The 26,052-nt window shown below is 44.2% G+C and overlaps 1 protein-coding gene across 1 annotated transcript in view; it reads left to right on the plus strand.

The window, feature by feature from the left end:
* The window catches only part of RAB7A (RAB7A, member RAS oncogene family), an 88,712-nt gene that overhangs the window by 43,396 nt on the left and 19,264 nt on the right, over positions 1-26,052 (plus strand). Inside the window, exon 2 of the mRNA XM_009446394.4 lies at positions 25,839-25,899. Coding sequence (XP_009444669.1) covers positions 25,847-25,899 — 53 coding nt within the window. The 5' untranslated portion in view covers positions 25,839-25,846. The remainder of the gene's footprint in view (positions 1-25,838; positions 25,900-26,052) is intronic.

Here is a 26,052-nt window from a genome sequence, read left to right on the forward strand (position 1 = left end):
TTAGATCTTTTGCCCACTTATTTTATTGGGTTGGTTTTTTTCTTACTGTGTTTGAGAGTTCTTTGTATATTCTGATTACAAGTCTTTTTGTCAGATATGTGATTTCCAAATATTTTCTCTCAGTCTGTGTCTTTCCATTCTATTAATAGTGTTTTTGGAAGAGCAGAAGCTCTTAGTGTTGATGAAGTCCAATTTGTCAATCCTTCTAGGGATTGTGCTTTTGATGTGCTGTTAAAAGACAAAATTACACACATTTAAAGATCTTAGTTGGCTTTTATTTGCAATTCGTGAATGAGGGCAGCTTCCATTCTACAAAATAGGATGAAAACTCCCAATGGGCAGTAGCAGAAGAATGGGCTTTGTAAGGTGGGAACAATGAAACAGTAATTGAAAGATAACTGATTGGTTAACATCAGGTTACTTTTTTGTAAGGATTAAAGCAGAGGGTAGTTCCTTATCATGCCTGCTAAAACTGGCTTGTTTGGGTATTCTGTCTCTCTTGATTTTTTAGAAGGTCAGATAAACAACTTACTTTTCTTTTTTCCTTTTTTCTTTTTTCTTTTTTTTTTTTTTTTTTTTTGAGACGGAGTCTCGCTCTGTCACCCAGGCTGGAGTGCAGTGGCGCGATCTCGGCTTACTGCAACCTTTGCCTTCTGGGTTCAAGCTGTTCTCCTGCCTCAGCCTCCTGAGTAGCTGGGACTACAGGCGCCTGCCACCACACCCAGCTAATTTTTGTATTTTTAGTAGAGACCAGTTTTCACCACGTTGGCCAGGCTGGTTTCGAACTCCTGAACTTGTGATCCGCCCACCTTGGCCTCCCAAAGTGCTGGGATTACAGCACTGGCGTGAGCCACCACACCCAGCCCACAACTTACTTTTCATTTGGTGACGTGGAACTTTAGCTAGAGTAACTTTGTTTTGTTTGATCTAGTCTCTTGAGGCCTAGTGCAGGAGCTCAGTCCAAATCAGTGGCCTCCTGTCATTTTTGTTTAACATATCTAAGAAATCCTTGCCTAACCCAAGATCTGACAGTCTTTTGAAATGGGACTGGATTTTAAACTAAGCTAGGATCTCAGGTATCCAGAAGGCATTTAAGTTTATAACCTGTCTCACCGGATACACTGGAGAGTCATGGGGGAGGGGAAGAAAGCCAGTTACAAAAGTACATCATCAGTTGTTCAGTCATCTGTCAGTTTATGTGTGAATGCCCCTCGTGAGCCAGGTCTGTAATCCAGTGTGCAGTCCCCATCTCCTGCATTGTCTCTGTGACTTATAGTTTCGTTCTTTCTGCTGTCAAATGAATATATAAAGAAAATATCCAAAAACTTAATAAATTGTAATTAAGAAGGCAAATCTCCCATCTTTCTCTTCCTGAAAAAATCCAAGTGTAAATGATTTTTTTTTTTAACATAAAGCAAATCGTTATACTACTCTTTTCCATAAAGCATTTGGGAACTGATTGCTTGTTAGGGTAACCTGAAAGCTCTGCCACTATTTCCCCTAATATTTAAATGTTAAGAAAGGGAATGTGACTTTTTTTTTTTTTTTTGAGTCAGGGTCTCACTCTGTCACCCAGGCTGGAGTGCAGTGGTGCAATCTCAGCTCACTGTAACCCCCACTTCCCGGGTTCAAGCGATTTTCCCACCTCAGCCTCCTGAGTAACTGGCACTACAGGCGTGCACCACCATGCCCAGCTAATTTTTGTATTTCTGGTAGAGACGGGGTTTTCATCATGTTAGCCAGGCAGGTCTCAAATTTCTGACCTCAAGTGATCCGGCCGCCTCAGCCTCCCAAAGTGCTGGGATTACAGGCATGAGCCACTGTGCCCAGCCTACAATTTTAGGTTCTATAATTGGTAGAAAATTTCCTCAGTTTGGGGGGCTCATCTTCAAGAGTGGAGACTAAAATAGGTTCTGTAATTGCTCTGGCTAAAGAACAAAGAATTCTATAGCACTGTGAGCTGGAGAATGTTGTAGCAGGTTAATAAGGGGCTTACTCCATTTTGTCAGTAACCAGCATTGGTTCCAGGAATTCAAGAGGTGGTGAGATATTATGCGTAATGGTAATAAGATACCACTTATTGGTAATGTACCAGGCATTGGTCTCTGGCATCTTATCATCTTTGTACTCATATCTTCACAGGAGCACAAGAAAATTAAACCACCCACCTTTTACAGATTTAGGGATTTAGTAGAAGGCTGAAGGAGGCCAGATAACTGAACTTTTACTTGTACAGCTAATATTAAGTTGGTGCAAAAGTAATTGCGGTTTTTGCAATTACTTTTAAGTTTCAGAACCCTGATTTGAACCAGAGCGTCTGGGAGTCTCTTTGTTCTGTTATACCAGAGTTGTTCTTGTATGTGAATAAGGAGCATATCTGAATGCCTTGGCTTCAGCCCTGGAAGCCATTGCATTCTGACCAACCTTTGTGTAACCATTTTGTAGACTATGAGGACTCTTGTCACTCCTTAAATTCTCTCCTAAACATATTATATTTTGCTTCTGAAGATGATCCAAATACCCTCAAAACTCAGGTGGAGACATTGTTAAAAGATAGTTTTCAAAAAGGGTAAGATCATGACTCACTTTAAATATAAAATGAACACATGTTAAAAATTTTAACTCATAAGACAACCAGTTACAACCAGTTCAGGGAGAGTAGGACAACAAAGAGCAGACATACATGTAGTAATGTCAGTAATGTCGAAATGAACACAACTGGCTTTTCCACAGGGAAAGATTATCAAGACAGTTAAGTTCATTTACTTATCCATGGACAAGAGTGATTTGCATTTCCGTCAGTTCTACACAACTTAGAGTTGCTGAAGGGCAGTGAAAGGCTAGAATCATATAACCTAGAAGGATGTGTTCCAAAGCTTAGAGTATAAATCTAAATATTGCAATTTCCCATTGGAAACATCCCATGGTCTTTTTTATTTAAAATTTGTTTACAGAATGTGAGAGTTTATAATACTATTGTCTGTGTTTTTTTTCTTCCATAACACATATTTAAAATTCTTGCTTAAAAATGTTTTTGATGGGGACAGGGGGTTGTGAATTAAATTCCTAACATGTCCTAATAGTTACATGTTATGCCTAATCTGTTAGTGTACTTGGGTGATATGACACTTATTTTAAGCCTGATGCACTTAGAAGCATGTTCTACTTTGGATATCTGTTCTGAGGATGGTAGCTACAAAATGAACTTGTGCCCTTTCACAAATTGTTGGACTTGTGGTGGTTGTCTTGTGTCCCTAGTGTCTGATTTGGAAGACTCAATTAAGGGTTTAAAAGCCTGCAGAAGGCACGCGCCGCCACGCCTGACTGGTTTTCATATTTTTTTGGTGGAGACGGGGTTTCGCTGTGTTGGCCAGGCTGGTCTCCAGCTCCTAACCGCGAGTGATCTGCCAGCCTCGGCCCCCCGAGGTGCCGGGATTGCAGACGGAGTCTCGTTCACTCAGTGCTCAATGTTGCCCAGGCTGTAGTGCAGTGGCGTGATCTCGGCTCGCTACAACCTCCACCTCCCAGCCGCCTGCCTTGGCCTCCCAAAGTGCCAAGATTGCAGCCTCTGCCCGGCCACCACCCCGTCTGGGAAGTGAGGAGCATCTCTGCCTGGCCGCCTATCGTCTGGGATGCGAGGCTCCCCTCTGCCTGGCTGCCCAGTCTGGGAAGTGAGGAGCGCCTCTTCCCAGCCGCCATCCCATCTAGGAAGTGAGGAGCGTCTCTGCCCAGCCGCCCATCGTCTGAGATGTGGGGAGCACCTCTGTCCGGCCGCGACCCTGTCTGGGATGTGAGGAGCCCCTCCGCCCGGCAGCCGCCCCATCTGAGAAGTGAGGAGCCCCTCCACCTGGCAGCCACCCCGTCTGAGAAGTGAGGAGCCCCTCTGCCCGTCAGCCGCCCCGTCTGAGAAGTGAGGCGCCTCTCCGCCCGGCAGCCACCCCGTCCGGGAGGGAGGTGGGGGTCAGCCCCCGCCCGGCCAGCCGACCCGTCCGGGAGGTGGGGGGCGCCTCTGCCCGGCCGCCCCTTCTGGGAAGTGAGGAGCCCCTCTGCCCAGCCACCACCCCGTCTGGGAGGTATACCCAACAGCTCACTGAGAACGGGCCATGATGACGATGGCGGTTTTGCGGAATAGAAAAGGGGGAAAGGTGGGGAAAAGATTGAGAAATCAGATTGTTGCTGTGTCTGTGTAGAAAGAAGTAGACATGGGAGACTTCACTTTGTTCTGTACTAAGAAAAATTCTTCTGCCTTGGGATGCTGTTGATCTATGACCTTACCCCCAACCATGTGCTCTCTGAAACATGTGCTGTGTCCACTCAGGGTTAAATGGATTAAGGGCGGTACAAGATGTGCTTTGTTAAACAAATGCTTGAAGGCAGCATGCTCCTTAAGAGTCATCACCACTCCCTAATCTCAAGTACCCAGGGACACAAACACTGCGGAAGGCCGCAGGGTCCTCTGCCTAGGAAAACCAGAGACCTTTGTTCACTTGTTTATGTGCTGACCTTCCCTCCACTATTGTCCTATGACCCTGCCAAATCCCCCTCTGCGAGAAACACCCAAGAATGATCAATAAAAAAAAAAAAAGAAAAAAAAATTTTTAATATAAGGTAATCTACATCTTCTGATATGGAAAGAGGTCTATCTAGAGGTCTATCTATATATTCCCCTAATATATGTATTAACTAAAATAAATAAATAAATAAATAAATAAAGCCTGCAGAAACTTACGCTGTTAGGTAAGAGTTGGCAGTCTGACTCCCCTAGGAGTGACTTCCCCCTTCCCCCTTTCTAATGTCAGCAAGAGATAAATGCTATATGGCCAAAGTTTTTGATTCCTTTGATCTTAACTCTTTGTGGTGTTGGGTGGAGAGTGGTTGGGAGAGGGTGGCAAAAAAGTTCACCTTTCAACCAGTCTTCCAGTCAGTTGGATCATCTTTTGAACTGAAAGGCTCTTGGATCTTTTTTTTTTTTTTTTCCCGGAAACAGAGTTTGGCTCTGTTGCCCAGGCTGGAGTGCAATGGAGCAATCTTGGCTCACTATAACCTCTGCCTCCTGGGTTCAAGTGATTCTTTTATTTATTTATTTATTTTTGAGACGGAGTCTCGCTCTGCTGCCCAGGCTGGAGTGCAGTGGCGCGGTCTTGGCTCACTGCAAGCTCCGCTCCCGGGTTCACGCCATTCTCCTGCCTCAGCCTCCTGAGTAGCTGGGACCACAGGCGCCCGCCACCACGCCCAGCTAATTTTTTGTATTTTTAGTAGAGACAGGGTTTCACCGTGTTAGCCAGGCTGGTCTCGATCTCCTGACCTCGTGATCCGCCCACCTCGGCCTCCCAAAGTGCTGGGATTACAGGCTTGAGTCACCGCACCTGGCCTTGGGTTCAAGTGATTCTTGTGCCTCAGCCTCCCGTATGGCTGGGATTACAGGTGTGAGTCACTACACCTGGCTAATTTTTGTATTTTTAGTAGAGACGGGGTTTCACCGTTGTTGGCCAGGTTGGTCTCAAACTTCCAACCTCAGATGATCCACCCACCTTGGCCTCCCAAAGTGTTGGGATTACAGGCATGAGCCACTGTGCCCGGCCGACATCCCTTCTTAATGTCCTTTTCTTAAATGTATGAGGAGTGGGCCACTGAGCAGGGAGAGCCCTGGTTGGGGTCCTTTGATTGGAGAATAGCAGTAATAATGGGGAGGAGAGGTAGAAATGCAACCTGGACATTTGTAGGTCTTTGGCCACAGCTTGTGTTCAGATGGGAACTGGTAGGCCACCTGGCTTTTAGTGAGACTGTTCCCCTTGCCTTCTGTTGAGCCCCATTGTCTTGGTCAACTGTAGTTCAGTCTGTCTTCCGTTAGTCTCCACCCTTCCTCCACTAGCAGAGAAGAGGACACATTTGCCTTTCACCTGGTGTAACATCCCTCACCTCTTCCCCTTCTCTCTTTTCTTAGTAGCAGTGCCGTACCACATTCTGTGGGCTTCCTGATTTGAGAACTCTGGGGCTTGTATCCCATGGATGGTGGTAGAGGTTAAGTTTAAGTTTTCTCCATTTGTCCTGAGCAGGCATAATGTTATGCTTTGCATTATTTACTACACTTGTTTTGGAGCATTAAAAAATTCCAAGTGTGGAGACAGATTATCCTTTACCTAAATGAATTTGTTTTACTTTGGGATGTTGTTGGAAGTGGTCATAAGGAAATTGTTGAGGAATATAAATCTAGCCCCATGAAATGCCTGTTAACTAGAATTCTTTTTTTTTAACTTGAGAAGTAATTTTTAATTGATAAATAAAAATGGTATATGTTTGTGGTGTACAATATGATGTTTTGAAATATATATACACACATTGTAGAATGGCTGTATCAGGCTATTTAACATTTGCATTACCTCACATACTTTTTTTTTTGTGGTATGAATGTTTAAAATCTAGTCTCAGCAATTTTCAAGTATACAGTACACTGTTATTAATCATAGTCACCATGATGTACAACAGATCTCCTATTTCTCCTGTTTAACTGAAATTTTGTGTCCTTTGGCCATTGTCTCCCCAGTCACCCTACCCTCAGGTTCTGGTAACTACCATTTTACTCTCTGTTTCTATGAGTTTGTTTTCTTTAGATTCCACAGATAAGTGAGGTTATGCTCTATTTGTCTTTCCTGTGCCAGGCTTATTTCACTTAATGTAATGTTCTCCAGGTTCATCCTCGTCGTGGCAAATGACATAATTTCTTTGTTTTAAAAGGCTGACTAGTATTCCATTGTGCATATATGCCACGGTTTTTTTTTTCTTTTTTTACAGGCAGGGTCTCACTGTGTTGCCCAGGCTGGAGTACAATGGTGCGAACACAGCTCACTACAGCCTGGGTCTCCCAGGCTCAAGTGATCCTGATCCCTTAGGGCCCAGCTGCCTCATCCTCCCAAGTAGTTGGGACCACAGGTGCACAATACCACACCCAGCTACTGTATTAATTTTTTTAGAGATGGGGTTTCACCATGTTGCTTAGGCTGGTCTCAAACTCTTGGGCTCAAGCAATCCTTCTGTCTTGGCCTCCCAAAGTTGCAGGATTACAGGTGTGTGCCACTATGCCTGACCAACTACGTTTTCTTGATCCATTCGTCCATGGATGGATACTTAAGTTGATTCCATATTTCAGTTACTGTGAATAATACTGCAGTGAACATGTGAGTGCAGATCTCTTCCACGTACTGATTCCATATCCTTTGGCTATATCATTGGATCAAATGGGAGTTCTATTTTTAATACTTTCAGCAGCCTCCATACTGTTTTCCATAATGGCTGTACTGATTTACATTCCCACCAACAGTGTGCAAGGGTTCCATTGCTCCACATCCTAACACCAATCTTTGTCTTTTTGATAGTAGCCATTCTAACGGGTGTGAGGTGGTATCTCAGTGTGGCTTTAGTTTGCATTTCCCTGATGATTAGTTGACCTACACACACACACACACACACACACATACACCCCTATTAGCCATTTGTCTATTTTCTTCTGAGAAATGTCTTTTTAGGTTCTTTGCCCATTTTAAAAATTAGATTATTTCTTTTCTTGCAATTGAGTTGCTTGAGTTCCTTATATGTTTAGGATATTAAGCCCTTATCAGATATATGTTTTGCAAATATATTCTCCCATTTCGTAGATTATCTCTGCACTCTGTTGTTTCTCAGTATGATTCTTTTTTTCTTTGAGACAGGGTCTCACTCTGTCACCCAGTCTCTGGAGTACAGTGGTATGATCACTGCTCGCTATAGCCTTGACATCCTGGGCTCAAGTGATCTTCCCACTTCAGCCTCCCAAGTAGCTGGGACTACAGGCGCATGCCACCACACTTGGCTAAGGTTTTCTTTGTTTTGTTATCTGTAGAGATGGGGTCTCCCTATGTGGCCCAGGCTGTTCTTAAACTCCTGGGTTCAAGCAGTCCTCGCAGTGTATTGGGATTACAGGCAAGAGCCACTGCACCCAGCCTCTATTGTTCTTATAATACTTGACAATAAAACACATGTGACTGCCTTGCAAAACTCCTTAGAACTCCTCAAGAGGACTGTCTCCAATCTGATGAAACTAAACGATCACTAGCAGATTTTCACACCTAATCAGAGAAAACTTTGTGTTACACAGAATTGTAAAAATTTGCATTGAAGTTTTAAAACTTTACCCTGCTCAGCCAAGGACTCTATAAAAGCTGCTCCAGTCAATCATTGTGATCAATTTCTGTTTAGTTTTTGAGATGGAGTCTCACTCTGTCTCCTGTGCAGTGGCGCGATCTTGGCTCATTGCAACCTCTGCCTCCCGGGTTCAAGCGATTCTCCCAATTCATCCTCCCAAGTAGCTGGGATTACAGGTGTGCACCTGGCTAATTTTTGTATTTTTAGTAGAGACAGGGTTTCACCATGCTGGCCAGGCTGGTCTTGAACTCCTGACCTCAAGTGATCTGCCCGCCTCGGCCTCCCAAAGTGCTGGGATTACAGGCATGAACCACTGCGCCTGGCCAAAGAGCCAGTATTTTTATTGTGTGTCAGGAGGGAAAGAAGATGGTGTAGATATCAAGTAGTGAAATGAGTAAGGGCTATAAATTGAGTCTTGAGATGTTTGAAGAGTATATATTAATCCTAGTAAAATGCCTTAGAATTGTTTAGACCAACACCGTATATTAGAACTGTCCAATATAGTAGCTATGGCTGAGAGACTGTATTTGAGATCATGCAATTGCCTTTAAATAGCCACCGGTGGCTAGTAACTGTTACATTGGACAGTTCAGGTTTAAACTAGTTTTCTCAATTTTTTTCATTATTGTACCTCTGTTTTACCCCTAAGCCTTTTTAGACCTTTTTTTCCTAATGTCTCCCCTGCTTCAATGAAATTTTAATACCGTGGATATGCTGTGCATACATTGTGGCTCCTAGAAGGCTGCAGATCCATGTTAATTATCACCTCTGTTAGGAATGTGTGGTCTAGACTAATCAGGGATTGGCATCATAGTGAAGCCTAACCAACTGTTGTTATATTTCTTGGGCAGTTAAAATCACTAAAGGCTAATCATACTTACGATGAGTATTATTCAGAACTTCAGAACTGAGAAAGTTTTTGGAGTTTTGGAAGTTTATAAAATGCTCAGTCATCCTGTTTTTCTTCATACGTGACATTCTTAAAGCATCAACCTGTTTTAGTAATGGATAGTACTTGTACAAAGATACAGACATTTAAAGAAATAAAAGGAGCCTAATCCAGCCAGAGGTAGGCAACCAAGAAGTTAAGGCATCTAGAAGCCATGTTGCTCGCAGAAGAGTTGAGAGAACCAGAGATATGCAGTTTTGGTGATCGATAGACTGGGTGTCTCAAATAATAAGGGATATCACATGGGAAAAGGATTAGATTGGTACTTTGCTGCCTCACAGAACAAGGCAGGGAGAAGAACTACACAGAGACAGAATCTAGTTCACTGCATGATTTTGCAGCTAGAATAGTTTGAAGATGGAACACTGCATAGGAGGAAGTTAATCATTATTGAAAGTGTTTGGGCAGAAACCAGGTGATGTTTCAGTATTGTGGACCAAGTATATCGACTAATATAGAGCTGAAATAAAATGACTTTTAAGGATTGATTGTGGGGCTGGGCACGGTGGCTCACGCCTGTAATCCCAGCACTTTGGGAGGCTGAGGCGGGCAGATTACCTGAGGTCGGGAGTTTGAGACCAGCCTGGCCAACATGGTGAAACCCCGTCTCTACTAAAAATACAAAAATTTGCCAGGCGTAGTGGTGGGCATCTGTAATCCCAGCTACTCAGGAGGCTGAAGAATCGCTTGAGCCCAGGAGGCAAATGTTGCAGTGAGCCGAGATCACGCCACTGCACTCCAGCCTGGGTAGCAGAGGAAGGCTCTGTCTCAAAAAAAAAAAAAAAAAAAAAGAGAGATTCATTGTGGCTGAGTTTCAGGTGCTTTGGTTTTGTTCTACAGCTGGCCTCACCGTTTCTAAATACATAGAATTGTAACCATAAGAGGTCCATTACCTGATGCATGCAGCAATGCTGAGACACTAGGTTGTAGCAGAGAAAGAGTTGTGTGTGTGTTGGGGTGGGGTGGGGGGGTGGTGTTGGAGACAGGATCTTGCTCTGTTACTTACCCAGACTGGAGTACAGTGGCAAGATCATAGTTCACTGCAGCCTTGAACTCCTAGGCTCAGGAGATTCTCCTGCCTCAGCCTCCTGAGTAGCTGGGAGTAGGCACGATACCACGCTTGGCTAATTTTTTATTTTTTGTAAAGACGAGGTCTTGCTATGTTGCCCAGGCTGGTCTCGAAACTCCTGGTCTCCCAAATTGTTGGGATTACAGGTGTGCCACCGTGCCCAGCTGAGAAAGAGGTTTAATCATAGGGCCACCTCATGAGGAGATAGGAGAGAACTGCACATCCATTTCCCTAGGGAGTTTGGGGCTGGGATTTCTAAGGGTTTTAAGTGGGCTGAAGTGTGGAGATTGTTGATTGGTCAAAGAGTACAGAGTGAAGTCATGGGACAGGGAGAGAAGCTGTATTCTCATGCTGATCATGTTCCTCCATGGGGGTCTTCAAACTGGTTGCTGGAATTGGGGTCTGATATACATCTTAAGCAATCCTTAAATAAAAGCCTTATGATTCTAATGTCAGAGATGCTGTCTATAGGAACAGTGGGGACACAAATCAATTTTCACACAATTTTATGACCCTGATGTTAGAAATCCTATCTCTAGGAACAATGGGGATGCAAAAGGTCAGACTTGTAGCAACAAGGAAAGGGGCCAAAGTGCAGTCTGATTAATGCTTTGTTGTAACTGTATTTCTATCCAGAACCAGCAGGCCATTTTTGTTAACTCTGTGGAGGCGGTTTCAGAATTGTGTAGATGCCCTTGTCCAGGAAGGAGTTGTGAAGTAGCTAGTTGAATATAGCCACTGAGGTTTCCAGTTTAACACTTACAAAGCTACAGGACACAATCTTGTACTTACCAGCTTATAGAGAACTGAGATGGCCCCTTTTTGAAGTAAGAAAGTGTTTGCAGTTTTGTCTGTAGGTCATCCCCAGCACCTAGCTCAGTAATGGACACATCATGGCACTCAGCAAGTGTTTGAACTGGATTTGGTGTGTTTACCCCCTAGCTCATGGTCAGTGACTACTGCTTCTGAATTAAAAATAGCAACACATGATCAGATTTAAGTGGGGCCAGAAAGAGGCTGTTAGGGCATAGGATATTTTAGCATGAAGTGGATAGGATCATGAGTGGTAACCCATGTTCTTAGGGCCCATGTGCCTATGTGGTCACTGCAAAACAATAAAAGTGGAGGCAAAAATTCAAATTAGTATATGGGAGTGAGCCACTTGGTGACCCAGTGCCCATGTTTCAGTGCTGCTTTGTTTTTCTTCTAACAAAGGGCATTTTTGCCCTGTGTAAAAATTGGTATTGGCCAATTAGGACTTCACAAAGGTCTCCATATCTTCCTCAAATGACAAGGGTCTTATGCTAAATATGACTCTCTACTGCCCTGTTTGTTAACATATGATGCAGTACACCAATGCAGATCACACTGCAGTTTTAGGTAGTATATAGCTGAATGCATAATTTGTATTAGAAATATAACAAGGACATTAGACTCATGTCTGCATTGACATGGATACAGCAAAAATCTTGAAGTTAGTGTGAGAGATTACAGTAGTGAGATTTGGAAGATGGAATAATACTTGTTGATTAAGTGCATATTTTTCATTTAAGTTAGAAAAGCCCTCATAACAAAGCCACCCATATTTCATGTGTCAAATGGAATGCTAGGAGCTTTCTGTGCATTATCTCATTTGTGGAAGATTCTCATTTTTCACATGGAAGCAGAGGGGCATTTAAGTTCACACAGCTGCCACTTGGGGTAGCTCATCCCTGTAATCCCAGCACTTTGGGAGGCCAAGGTGGGAAAGAGTGTGTGAACCCAGGAGTTTGAGACCAGCCTGGGCAATGTAGAGAGACCTCATCTCTACCAAAAAATTTTTCAAAAAAGAAAAGCTGGGCATGGTGGCGTGTGCCTGTAGTCCCAGCTGTTCAAGAGGCCAAGGGTGGGAGGATCTCTTAAGCCCCGGCGGTCGAGGCTGCAGTGATCGTGCTCTACTGCACTCCAGTCTGGGAAGGAGGGAGAGACCTTGTCTCAAAAAACAAAAAACAGTTCACACAGCTGAATGTATCTGAGGTGGGATTGAAACCCATGGTTGTGGCCGGGCACGGTGGCTTACTGTAATCCCAGCACTTTGGGAGGCCGAGGCGCTGAATTACCTGAGGCCAGGAGTTCGAGACCAACCTGGGCAACATGGTGAAACCCTGTCTCTACCAAAAATACAAAAATCAGTTGGGTGCGGTGGCACGTGCCTGTAATCCCAGCTCCTCAGGTGGCTGAGACAGGAGAATCCCTTGAACTTGGGAGGCAGAAGTTGCAGTGAGCCAAGATCGCGCCACTGCACTCCAGCCTGGGCGACAGAGCGAGACTCCATCTCAAAAACAAAACCCATGGTTGTGATCCTAAAACCGGAAGGTTGGCTTTCCATTGTCTTGTTTTGGCAATTTCTAGCCATCTTTCTTTCCCCAGTGTTCAGTATAATTAGCAGTCTTCCTGAGAATTTGGGAGCATTTCCTTCTGGTTACCTACCATAGGGACTGTGATCTCAAGTTCCTTAAGCATCTTTGAATGGGACGAAATAGAACCTGGCCTGCTACCTTGCACATGACTAGCTATGGAGCCTTAGACAAGTTGTGTAAATCTCGAATTCTCAGGAAGAAAATGCCATTTGAGCTCTAGCTGAATGGACAAACACTGCATATGCCAGAACCATTCTCCCTCATGGTCCATCCAGGCTGATGCCCGCATGGGTGGAGATGCTTGCTGTCTTCCTCCCTGTGCCCTTTTCCCAGCCTCACAAGCAGCGTGTGAGGTCACCTTTGATAGTGCCACATAAGCTCCATGGGCTGGCTCTAAGGGACAGCACTGTGTTCATGGCACAAAGGCCTGCTGTGACCAGTAGTAACAGCAAAAGTGACTGTACCTTCTGATACTTAGCCACCCCTTCTTGTGATACACATCAGCATGCCTCTGTTGTCCATAGTAGGCTCTAGTAGGATGCAGGGCTGTCAGCAGAATTTATTGAAACCTGGAAATGGCGGGGTGGGGGGTGGGGGAAGTGCCCAGGCATTCTTTATGTCTTGTATAATCTCTCTAGATTTTGTTTACTCTCTTCAACTATTTATTACCAAAGGATCACAGGTCACCAAGCATGAGGAAGTACTGTCTATACGTTTTAAGTAAGAGTCCAGGTAACACTTATTGTTGTTGCTGCTTCAGAGAATTCTCCTTGGCCAGAATTGTCAGCCCACCTTTTCTTGCTTAGTGGTACATATGAGGTGTCATAATGGGCAAGAGGCTCAAAGTCTTCATTTGAGTAAGAGAGTGTCTTCTGCTAAGCATCTGCAGCCCTCAGGGGAACCTAAAAGAAGGCACTCTCACAGAGGCAGTGACCCGAAAATGTATATCTAAACAAAGACAGACTGGCATTCTCCATCATCTCTTACTTGGCCTCTGGGCATGTCCACTGTCCCTGCACTATTGTTTACCAAGCCCTTGCACCACAGGCACTACTGGGATTAGGAATTTGGGGATGAAGGAGAGAATACCTTCAAGGAGAATTTATCCCCCGCCCCCCCTGCCCCCCACAAACACACACCTCCCACCTGCCCTATCCTCCTCCTGCCCTACCCCCACTTAGATGAGAGGCAGAGACCCAGGTAGTCATGATTCAAGTATGCTTTTTAAAAAGGTGTCTGGGCCCCAGGTGCTCTTGGGTTTGAGGGAGTGGTATCCAGGAAGACAGGCTCTCAACACTGCCTAGACCTCACCTGCCCCCTCCAGATGAGCAGGCTCCTGGGCAGAAAGGGCATTACATTAGGGGGTGAGGTGGGACCCTGTGGGAGGAATGGCAAGCCCATTTGAGACAAGCCATGTGGTGGCTGGGAACGAGGTGTATTCTGGAGAAGGACTGTAAGGGTAGACTAGATATCTCCCTCACCTGGCTGCTTTTATGTGCCCGCTCAGGCCTCTAGCCTTGGTGGATCTATGCCTTCGGGCCTTGTTCCTGAATCCCATCTGTCTCATTGGCCTGCCAAGATAACTTACTGCGCCACCCCCCTGATGCTTAGCTGCTCTCTGTACCTGAACCATCAATCTTGCTCTTTCTCATTCCAGTCATTTAACATTTTCCAGCATGCTTTCTGGGAACTTCTCTGAAGCTTGTTAAGGGATTGATAACCAGTAAAATGTTTTGACCAGTTATTTTTAACATGCTGAACACTTCTTTTTAGGCATTGCATGTTCAGCTGTTTAGTCTTGCCTTTGAAAACATTCGGTATTTCTGCTGGTAGTGCTCTCTCCTTTGCTGTACTTTGCCATGATTATGTCATCTGGGCCACCAGACAGCAGACCTCTAGATGGCAGGTCCAGCCATCTCTTCTCTTTTGCTTTCCATGTCTGGTGAATGCGCGTAACATTCCCAATTTAGCACAGGCGTCTAGATAGACTTCAGCCATAAAATCCTAGCACAAACTAGTATTCCCTCAGTTAACAGTGAAGCTTAAATATAACTAAATACCACTGTATCTTTAAAAATAGATTTGGTTGAGAATCACCTCAAACTTAGCATGTCTAAAATCAAACATAATTCCTCCCCAAGAAACACCTCACTGTTTTTCAGACTTCCCTGATCTAAGAAATCCTCTTGGTCCCATGAGACATAAACACAGGTGACTTCCTTGGCGTTTTCCCTCATTTCCCATACCCATCCCAATCCAGTCCATCACTAGATGCCATCCACCTTTACTTTCTCCCCATTCTCTTCTGCTTTCACACTGGTCTAGTGCAGTCCTCGCTTGCCTGAAGGTGGCGCAGCATCCTCACTGCCCACCGCAGGGTCTCCTACCCTCCCCACTGCAGGCAGGCAGGGCGCTGGCTCTGCAGGATGAACACTGCTACTTAGAAATCTCCACAAGTCAGGCTTCTCATCACTCTGTGGTTTTGGGACCTTAGTACGGCCCACTGTGTCCTGCGTGATCAGGCCCAGGCACCTCATTTTCATATCCCCCTCCAAGTAAGGCCTTGCATGTGCGTTCTTTAAGGAAAACTGTTTGCTCCCTTTTCCTCCTTCATATCCAGGTTCAGTTCTTCCCAGAGGAATCCTTCCCTAATTCTCCCAACCAAGGTAATTACCCTTAAAGTAAACTTAACACGTCTTGATCACAGTAGTATTTTACTTTTTGCATTTGGTATGATTTCTCCTTATAGTCTCGTATCTACTTTTGCCCTTGGTATATGTTTGATTAATATAGTAAGATTAATAACACAATGATTAGTAGTCCTGGGGCTTAAGAGTTCTATTCATGGCATGATTTTTTTTTTTTTTTTTTTTTGGAGACAGTCTCGCTCTGTCGCCCAGGCTGGAGTGCAGTGATGCAATCCCAGCTCACTGAAACTTCTACCCCCCAAGTTCTAGTGAGTCTCCTGCCTCCACCTCCCTGGTAGCTGGGATTACCAAATATTGGAGTAGAGCTTCTTAACTCTGTAGAAGAGAGAACAGAATTACATTTTTGCATCTGGGCACAGTGGTGCATACCTATAGTCCCAGCCACTCAGGAGGCTGAGGCAGGAGGTCACTTGAGCCACAGGAGTTCTGGGTTTTAGGGCATTATACCAATTGGGTGTCTGCATTAACTTCGGCATCAGTAGAGTGACCCCTCAGAAGTAGGGGACCACCAGGTTGCCCAGGGAGGGTGAACCAGCCCAGGTTGCGAATAGAGCAGATCAAACATCTCTCCTATGCTGATCAGTAGTGGGATTGCACCTGTAAAAAGCCACTGCACTCCAACCTGGACAACACAGTGAAACCCGTCTCTTGAAAATAAAAAATTAAAAGAATTTTTTAGGCTGGGCACAGTGGCTTATGCCTGTAATCCTAGCACTTTGGGAGGCTGAGCCAGGCAGATCACTTGAATTCAGGAGTTTGAGACCAGCCTGGCCAAAATGGTGAAACCCCATCTCTACTAAAAATACAAAAAGGCGTGGTGGCTCGCACCTGCAGTCCTAGCTATTCGGGAGGCTGAGACAGAGTTGCCTGAACCCTGGAGGGGGAAGTTGCAGTGAACAGAGATCGCGCCACTGTACTCCAACCTGGGCGACAGAGCAAGACTGTCTCAAAAAAAAAAAAAAAATTCTTTAAGGTATTTGGTCAGCTCCTTGATGTGCTTCTCTCACTAGATATTTTCATTGTAATGAAAGTGTTTATCCTGCCCCCCTAGATCCCTAATGTTTCTTTTCGAAGGCTTCTGTATTTTCCTACTGAGTTTCCTCCTAGAGGTGGTAATTCTAAATGGAACAACAGACTGACAGCCTACTTCCCGAGTGCCCCTAAATGACTTCATTATTCCACAAAAGTGGCTTGGCCAGAGCCATCCACTCATCCCCTTCCTTCTTCCTTGTCAGACTACTGGTCTTTCTATTCTTGCCCCTTCCCCAGAATGAATATTTTTAGAAACCAAGTGACTGCTGATGAGCTTCTTTTTCTTCATCTGTTAAATGGGAATTCTCATTGTATCCCTATAGGCTTGGTTTGTTGGAGGAGTAAACAAATTGCCCCAGGAAAGTCTGTAGTACAGTCCCCGGCACAAAGTGCATTCCGTAAGTGGTAGTGATGTCTTGCTGTTTCAGGGGGTCTTCACTATTCAGGCCCTAATTAGATTCCTCAGTGTGGGAAGTTGAGAAGAGTCTGCCTACAACAGACACTGCTGTTCTGCTTGATGCCCAGTGCAGTAGTATTATGTGACTTTCGATGCCTTTCTGGTCTCTCCTCATGACCTTCTCCAAAACTTTATGAGCAAATATTGCTTGCCTACTTGACTCTGAGCCTTGAAGTCTATCAGTTTTGAGGGCAGGATGACTGCTGGGTCTTCTCTAATGGTCATATACAGAACATGAAGTCTTAGAAGAAAATGAGATGGACAGAGAGACATTTACCCATGTTCCGTGCTGGTGAAAGTGTGGAATGTTACTTTGGAATCTGCTCAGAAGCCTGCTACTTCCGAACTCTGTATCCCTATGATGCTTCCTTCCCAGTGCTATGTTTAGATCATATGTGCAATAAGTCACATTCTAGTAGGCAGGGTAGGCAAAGACCATCAGCAGACTGAGAGACACATGGATGAAATGTATTCTACTAATCCAAGAAATGCCGAGTGATTAAAACATTTGTGAGTCTGATCAGATTATGCTGACAGAGTGTATATGTAGGTTCATCTCATCATAATTGAAAACAATGCATACTTAGCAGCAAGGGAAATTTTGAGATTATCCATGTGCTGAATATCATGCAACCTTAATGTTAATAACATGGGAAGATATTTAATATAGAAAAAGCAAGATGCAAAGTTATACATGGTATATAACCTTAACCATTTGAAGGAAAACTAGAAAGACATATACTCTAATACTAATAGTGATTGCTTCTGGGAGATGGAATTGTCAGTAGCTTTTTGTCTTCATTCTTTCGTACCTTCCTGAGTTTTCTACAATTTGATACCACAGTTAGGGTGGGAACAGTGCAGGGGAGCAGAAAAGCCAACTGTGATTAGGACCCAGCTGTTGCAGACAGGCAACTTGGAAACACCAACCAACTAAAAATGTTAACAAACTATAGAACATTAATTGGTTTAACTGTCATGGCTTTGTTGAACCTTTAGCATTTGTTCAAATATCTAGTGCTATCATTACGGTTTTGGATCGGGCACAACATGTAAATCAGAACAGTAGTTGTAGACTCTTCACATCAGTGGTTTCCAAACTTGGTGTGTATGCCTGAATTGCCATAAAAGACTTGTTAAAAGTCCCAGCCCTCACAAGCCAGAATCCTCCTTTGGGTGAGAGCTGGTACTGCAAAATGGCATGGTAGGACCTGGGCTGACACTCCTGGTAATTCCAGCTCTGCCACTTCGTTGCTGTCTGACTGTGGATGTGATGAACACCTGGTTCAATTTCATCTCCTGCATTTTACACTGTTGTTTTGATGGCTTTGCAGATATAGTAATCCTCTTTATCTGTAGTCAGTCGTGGTCTGAAAATATTAAACGGGAAACTATAGAAATACTATTCTTAAGTTTCTTTTTGTTTGTCTGCTTTTTGAGACAGAGGGTTGTACTGTCACCCAGGCTGGAGGGCAGTGGAGCGATCATAGCTCACTGGAGCCTTTAACTCCTGGGCTCAAGCCATCTTCCCACCTCGGCCTGCCGAGTAACTGGGACTTACAGGAGTGTACCACCATGCCCAGGTAATGTATTAAATATTTTGTAGCGACTGGGTTTCAACATGTTGCCCAGGTTGGTCTCAAAACTCCTGGCCTTAAGCAGTCTTCCTGCCTCAGCCTCCCAGAGTTCTGGGATTACAGGCATAAGCCACTGCACCCTGCCATAAGTTTTAAATTGCGTGCTGTTTGGATTAGCTTGATGAAGCTTGTGCTATCCCACCCAGGAAGTGAATCATCGCTTTGTCCAGGGTTTCTACACCATAGATGCTACCTGCCCGTTAGTCACTTAGTAGCTGTCTTGGTTATCACATCAGTGTTGCAATGCTTATGTTCAAGTAACTCATAATTGACTTAATAATGGTCCCAAAGCACAAGATGCTGGCAATTTGGTTATGCCACAGAGAAGCTCTTGAAGTGAAAAGGTAAAAATTGTTGACTTAATAAGGAAAGTGAAAAAATTGTATGCCGAGGTTGCTAAAATTTGTGAGAACATATTTTCTATCTTTGAAATTGTGAAGAAGGAAAAAGAAAATCATGCTAATTTTGCTGTGACACCTCGTACTGCAAAAGGTAAAAGCCACAGTGTATGATGAGTGGTTAGTTACAATGGAAAAAGCATTAAATTTGTAGGTGGAAAACATGAACATCATCAGTGTGTCCTGACGGATGACAAGTTTGGTACTTGCTGTGTTTCAGGCATTCACTGGGGGTCTTGGGGCCTATCCCCCATGGATAAGTGGGGACTACCATACTTTGCTTTCAATTCCTGCAACACCATAAAGCCTTCACCTCCACGTGAGCTATTATCCTACCTGCAAGAATTCAGACTTTCGAATTGCTAACTGACCCCCAACTTCCTAGCCCTTCCCTGCTGTCCTCATTTTCACCATAGCAGTCCTTTGCCCTTCCCCTAGGTACCCCTGTGTATTCCTGGTTAACCTCTTTCTGACCGCCGACCTCTGCCCACCCAAGCCCTTGAACAATATTTTTCTTGATCTTTTTACCTGCTGGTGTTTCCTTATTTTGTCTGCTTATGTGGCCATTTGGCTTTTCTGTGGCATAGATGAAGAAGGTGATGACTGCAGGCGAATAAAGGAAGATGCCAGCTTTTGATTTGTTATGAGAAACATTGTACTTGAAAGAAAGAATTGTTTCATCGTTCAAATACTGGTACCAATACTGGTAGTTTCGCTCTGAGGAGCTTCTTCCCATGCACACTGGTGAGGTTTGGTTTGGTGGCAGAAGGAAAGAAATGTGTTATGAATATACCTTATTCTAGAAAGTTTTTAGAGGATATTAATATATACATGGATTAATGGATGTTATCTAAAATGCTTTCCTTGAAGGACCAGGTCTCAGAGATCTTATGTAACTCTTTCTTCCTTTCTACTCTGCTGGCTGCAGATTCTCCTGTGAGAGGAAGTGGTCGGTGCTTTAGAGAACTGTTTTCCAGTTAGAAATTTCAAACTTTGTAGCCTTTTTTTTTTTTTTTTTTTTTTTTTTTAATCTTTGACTTCATTTCGCTCTGTTGCCCAGGCTGGAGCGCAGTGATGCGATCTCGGCTCACTGCAACCTCTGCCTCCTGGGTTCAAGTGATTCTCCTGCCTCAGCCTCCCAAGTAGTTATTACAGGTGTGTTTCACCATACCCAGCTAATTTTTGTATTTTCAGTAGAGATGGGTTTTTACCATGTTGGCCAGGCTAGTCTCAAACTCTTGACCTCAAGTGATCTGCCCGCCTCAGCCTCTCAGAGTGCTAGGATTACAGGCATGAGTCACCATGCCTGGCCATAGGCTTTTAAAAAATAATTTCAGTCTTCAGAAATCCATGAAGATGGAAATAGAAATTGATAACAAAAGCAGAAATTGCTTTTGGACATTTTGAAGCTAACTCTGCTTGGGCAGCTTCTTGTAGCAAAAGTTGCATTTAGTGTGTTTTGTTCCTGGCTTTTTTTTTTTTTTTTTTTTTGAGATGGAGTTTCACTCTTGTTGCCCATGCTAGAGTGCAGTGGTGTGATCTCGGCTCACTGCAGCCTCCACCTTCCAGGTTCAAGCGATTCTCCTGCCTCAGCCTCCCAAGTAGCTGAGATTACAAGCACGTGCCACCACGCGCAGCTTAATTTTTAGTATAGCTGGGGTTTCACCATGTTGGCCAGGATGGATTTGTCAATCTCTTGACCTCGTGATCCACCTACCTCAGCCTCCCAAAATGCTGGGATTACAGGCATGAGCCACCACGCCTGGCCCCTGGCTCTTTTCTAGAAACAAGTGTCCCATTCTTGATCTGGGAGAACATTAAGTACAAAAATATACCTTTTAACTTTCGCCAGTTTAAAGCCATCAATGTCCTGGTGAAAGAAGATGTGGAATTCTTAGTATCAGCTGTTTAGTACCATTTGCAACAACTCTGAAATGCTTAGCCAGCCCTGAGTGAAGATGAAAATCTGCATTTAAATGTAATTTGTCTTACATGATGAGTGGAGATTTTTGTCATCAGAAATTGATTTGAAAAAATCAACAGATTAACATTTTTCTCCAAAGTGGAGGTGGCTGTTTGAGTGTAAAGGTAATGTGCTCCTCTAAGAGTCACAGTTAAGTATAAGGAAACAAAAACATCTGTAATCCCACCACATGGAACAACTTGCTAATATTTGTGTGTATTCCTTTCTGCTTCATGTGTAACCATTTTTACATTTAAATCTTTACTCCTTTGGGAATCTCTTGGAAGAGGAGATGTAGAGATCTTAATTCTCACCAAAATTTTTCTGGCTCTTACCATTTAGTGAATTGTTCATCTTTTTGCCACTGAATTTTATAATGCCATATTTGTCAAAATTGTTCATTTCTGGTGTCTCTTTCATTGATCGGTTTAGTCCTATTCCAGCACCCCACTGTTAATACTGTATTTTTGTAACATGCTTTTCAAGACTGTAAAGGCAAGTCTCTTGTCATTAGTGTTTTAGGGGAAGGGACATTTCTTGTGTATTTATTTATTTTTATGAATAAAAACGGGATTGTTTATATTAAATGCTCCCCAGCCTCCCCTCCCCACCTCAAAAACAACAACAACAACAACAACAACAACCCTGGACTTGTTTAAATAGGAGAGAATGCATGAATGCAAGTCTTTACATTAAGGCTCCCATAGACTGTTTATTCAGATTCTTTTTTTCTCTGTAAAATTATTTTTCTCATTTAGGTCCTGTACTCATGCTAACCACTGTAATAGTGATTGTTGTATAAATAGGAAAAATCTTTCAGGAAAGTGAATTAGCAAAAATCATGAAAACTTTGCCTTTTTTTTTTTAAAGACAATTTTGCTCTTGTTGCCCAGGCTGGAGTGCAGTGGTGTCATATCTCAGCTCACTGAAACCTCCGCCTCCTGAGTTCAAGCGATTCTCCTGCTTCAGCCTTTTTGGTAGCTGGGATTAGTTGCCCACCACCACGACCAGCTAATTTTTTGTATTTTTGGTAGAGACAAAGTTTTACCATGTTGGCCAGGCTGGTCTCGAACTCCTGGCCTCAGGTGATTCACCCTCCTTGGCCTCCCAAAGTGCTGGGATTATAGGCGTGAGCCACCGCGCCTGGCGAAAACTTTGCTTTGGACTCAGTAATCCCATCCCTAAACAGAATCTGTGAGTTACAGTTGACAAAATCCTTTCCTTGCATGAGAATTTGACTTTTGTTTAACTTTCTAGCTCTGTTTCCCTGGGAGCTAGATAAGGCAGAACATAACATTTGTTTCTGGGCATGGTCCTTATGGTAAAATGTCCCCTGGTTGGTAAATTACATTTGGATGGGAAAGAGCCATGGATAACTGATGGGCCACCCAGGCTTTTGTTTCATGGAACACAGTGACTCTGCTGGGCATGTCCTTATGGGGAGCCTAAGGAGCTGTCAAAAGAGATACTTGCACCCCCAAGATTGAGCATTCTAAGTCAAGGTATTGAGTCGGCACAGTCTCCCTGTGCCTGAGCCATCTTCTGTATGGACTCTTGCAAGAACTTCTGCTGCTGATGACCTGCCACTGCCCTGCCTGCCAGCTTTGTCTGTCCCAGTCTTTCTCAGTGGGCTTGTGCCACATGTGGCCTGTGATAGTCTTACGAGTCAGAATCTAGAAAGATCTACCCACCCATCAGCCCTCACACAGGTGTTGCTGTATCTCAAGGAAGTAATCCCATAGATTACAGCATTTTTTCCAAATTTTTGTTATATTAAATAAAGAGCGGGAATGGCTATTTAAATGCTTAATTCACTCAGAGGAATGTTAGACATTAAGACGTAAGGTGGTCTCACGGTCACTGCTTTGTGACACGTGTGGGTAGATACTCAAAGGGAAGGAAACAAACATGAATTCTATCATGTAGGAGTGTGGAGGTTGAAGTGTATTTCCTGTTTTTTTTCTTTTTAATATTATTAAACAACATTGGTACACCAGTGAAACCTATTAACAAAGCAAGTTATGCAAATCCCTTTTCCCATTCTTAAAATCAGTCACTTTCATAAATATTCTCCAAATATCTTTGCATATCCTTTTATCATCTTTTTATCTCTTTTCTTTTTTTTTTTCCTTTTTGAAAAAGAGTCTTGCTCTGTCGCCCAGGCTGGAGTGCAGTGGTGTGATCTCAGCTCACTGCAACCTCTGCCTCCTGGATTTAACCAATTCTCCTGCCTCAGCCTCCCGAGTAGCTGGGACTACAGGTGCGCACCACCACGCCTAGCTATTTTTTTGTGTATTTAGTAGAGATGGAGTTTCACTATGTTGGCCAGGGTAGTCTTGAACTGCTGACCTCAAGTGATCCACCTGCCTCGGCCTCCCAAAGTGCTGGCATTACAGGTGTGAGCCACCACACCCAGCCTTTTTTTCCCTTCCCCACCACTCACTGCAACCTCTGCCTCCTGGGTTCAAGCGATTCTCCTGCCTCAGTCTCCCGAACAGCTGGAATTACAGGCACCCACTGAGCTAATTTTTATTTATTTATTTATTTATTTATTTGAGACAGTGCCTCGCACTGTCACCCAGGCTGGAGTGCAGTGGTGTGATCTCGGCTCACTGCAACCTCCGCCTCCCGGGTTCAAACGATTCTCCTGCCTCAGCCTCCCGAGTAGCTGGGATTACAGGTGCGTGCCACCATGCCCAGCTAATTTTGTTTTGTTTTTTGTTTTTTTGAGATGGAGTCTCGCTCTGTCGCCTAGGCTGGAGTGCAGTGGCGCAATCTCGGCTCACTGCAACCTCCACCTCCCGGGTTCAAGCCATTCTCCAGCCTCAGCCTCCTGAGTAGCTGGGACTACAGGCGCATGCCACCACGCCCAGCTAATTTTTCATATTTTTAGTAGAGACGGGGTTTCACCGTGTTAGCCAGGCTGGTCTCGATCTCCTGATCTCATGATCCGCCCACCTTGGCCTCCCAAAGTGCTAGGATTACAGGCATGAGCCACTGTGCCCAGCAATTTTTGTATTTTTAGTAGAGACAGGGTTTCATCATGTTAGCCAGGCTGGTCTTGAACTCCTGACCTTGTGATCCACCCGCCTCGGGCCTCCCAAAGTGCTGTTATTACAAGCATGAGCCACCGTGCCCAGCCTTTTCTATTTTTAGTAGAGACGGGGTTTCACCATGTTGGCCAGGCTGGTCTCGAACTCCTGACCTCATGATTTGCCCACCTTGGCCTCCCCTTCTTTCGATTTGAAACTTGCCCCCATTATCATCATCTGATCTCTATCTTGAAATGTGATACCAAACCTTAGAGTGTGACATTTAAACTTTGACCAGTCAAAGCGGTCCCTGGGGAGAAAGGTAGGGGAATAGTGGGGCTCCACATATAATAGATAGTTTGGGGTATACCTCTCAGTGCTGATTGTGATGGAAGACAGAACTCCAAGTCATCTTATACTGCCCCTAACTAGCACTAGTAAGAACTTTCTAGATGAATGCTGGTGGGCTGAGATACCGTGTCTTCACAGTCCAGCCGTGGGCATGAGGCTTTTGGCAGAGAAACAGCTTGACCCTCTGCATAGGTCATGGGACCTGGGGTGTGTGCCTAGCAAACCATCCTCTAGTCTGGCTCCTATTCCCATACTGTTCTTGTAGCCAGAAACAGACTCTGAAGCCATCGAGGATGGTTACTTTCAAGAGCGTAGGCCTTCTTAGCAAATCCTGCCCTTTAGGACAGTAGTCAGGTCTGATATTTCCTTTTAGTTAGTGGTCTTGGGTGTAATACCACCTGTTGAGAAAGAGAACAATTGACAGCCAAGCATCTGGAAAGAGAGGGATAGCTGGATTACCTTGCCTAGGAGCTGTAACCTGCTGCTTCTCTCACTGTCTTCTGGACTCTGTGTTCTGTTACTCATCTCTGTATTTGGCATACCTTAAGATGGTAGCGGCCAGTATTTACTAATCATCTACTGTATTCTAGTTACTGTCCTGAGCATTTTATTTATTCAGTCTTCACAGCATTCTTAGGACATAAGAGCTGTCATCTCTATATTCCCTATTCCAACAGAGAAATTAAATGACTGGCTCAAGGTCATATAGCTAAATTAATAAGCGGCAAAACCAGAATAGAAATCCCTGTGGCCTGGGTTCATATCTGCTGCTTAAGTCACTCCCACTATAGGCACTGCTGTCAGCCTTGCCTTCAAAAGGTAGGTGGTTAAAGAGGAAACTAACAAGTAGTTCTTCTGAGTCCCATTCATTTTCTGGAAGTCACTGAGTCATACCCTGGCAAATGAGAGGCAATTACAGCAGGAGCCCTATCTTGATGAGTAGATAGACCATGCTGTGGCAAGTCCTGGAAGACAGTTGAGCAGAGATCAGGCATTTTTCACATCTTCTGGTTATGAGTAGACAAGGCTGCCTGAAAGATTTTCTGGAAAAGAGTAGTCCCTAGAGCTGCAGAGTCAAGTATTCAGATGGTACCCAACATTTAATAAATTTCTACTTGGCATTGAGTATACAGTGGGGAGTAAAAGTGTCTTCATGGAGATTGTTAGAAAAGGGATAGACTAGATTAATATAGTACATAAAAATGTCAATTAGTGGTAAGTGCTCTGAAGGAAAAGCAAGCAGAGTAACGGGATAGAGAGCAAATGAGGGGTTATGCTGCTTTAAATAAAGCGGTCACTTCTTTGAGAAAGTGATACTGAAGCAGCGACCTGAATGAAGCAAGGACCAAGCTGTTGAGTAAGTTGGAGCATTAGTTCAAATTGCCGATCCATTCAATTGATCCACCACCCAAGTGAGAGAATACATTCTCTCCAGCAGCTTGCAGGGGCAGGATGGCCCTGCTGTGCTGTTCTGCCTAGCTCTTGGGTCCAGAGTTCTGGTGAGTGATACTGGTTTTTATCAGGGCCCCCTGGTGGAAGGAAGATACCTAGCAGGAAGGTTCAGGGCCCTGCACTGTTGGGGCTGCTCAGACATTTGTGCAAGGGAGGTGTTTTGTTTTGGTGTTTCCATCACACTCACAGTGATTTCTCCTTTTCACCCTTTAGTTTGAAGGATGACCTCTAGGAAGAAAGTGTTGCTGAAGGTTATCATCCTGGGAGATTCTGGGTAAGTTACTCATGAATTTGGGCTAACAGATTGGCTCAGAGCTAAGCCTCTCTGCTGTGGAGCCCACACTGTCCGTGCTGCCACTTCCTGCTTTCATAGTGAGGCTTAAGGCCTTACATGTTTCCCTCCGTGGCAGAAATTTAGATGATCCCT

The sequence above is a fragment of the Pan troglodytes genome, chromosome 2 (genome assembly GCF_028858775.2).
Source record: "Pan troglodytes isolate AG18354 chromosome 2, NHGRI_mPanTro3-v2.0_pri, whole genome shotgun sequence".
In the NCBI taxonomy this organism is placed as follows: Eukaryota; Metazoa; Chordata; class Mammalia; order Primates; family Hominidae; genus Pan; species Pan troglodytes.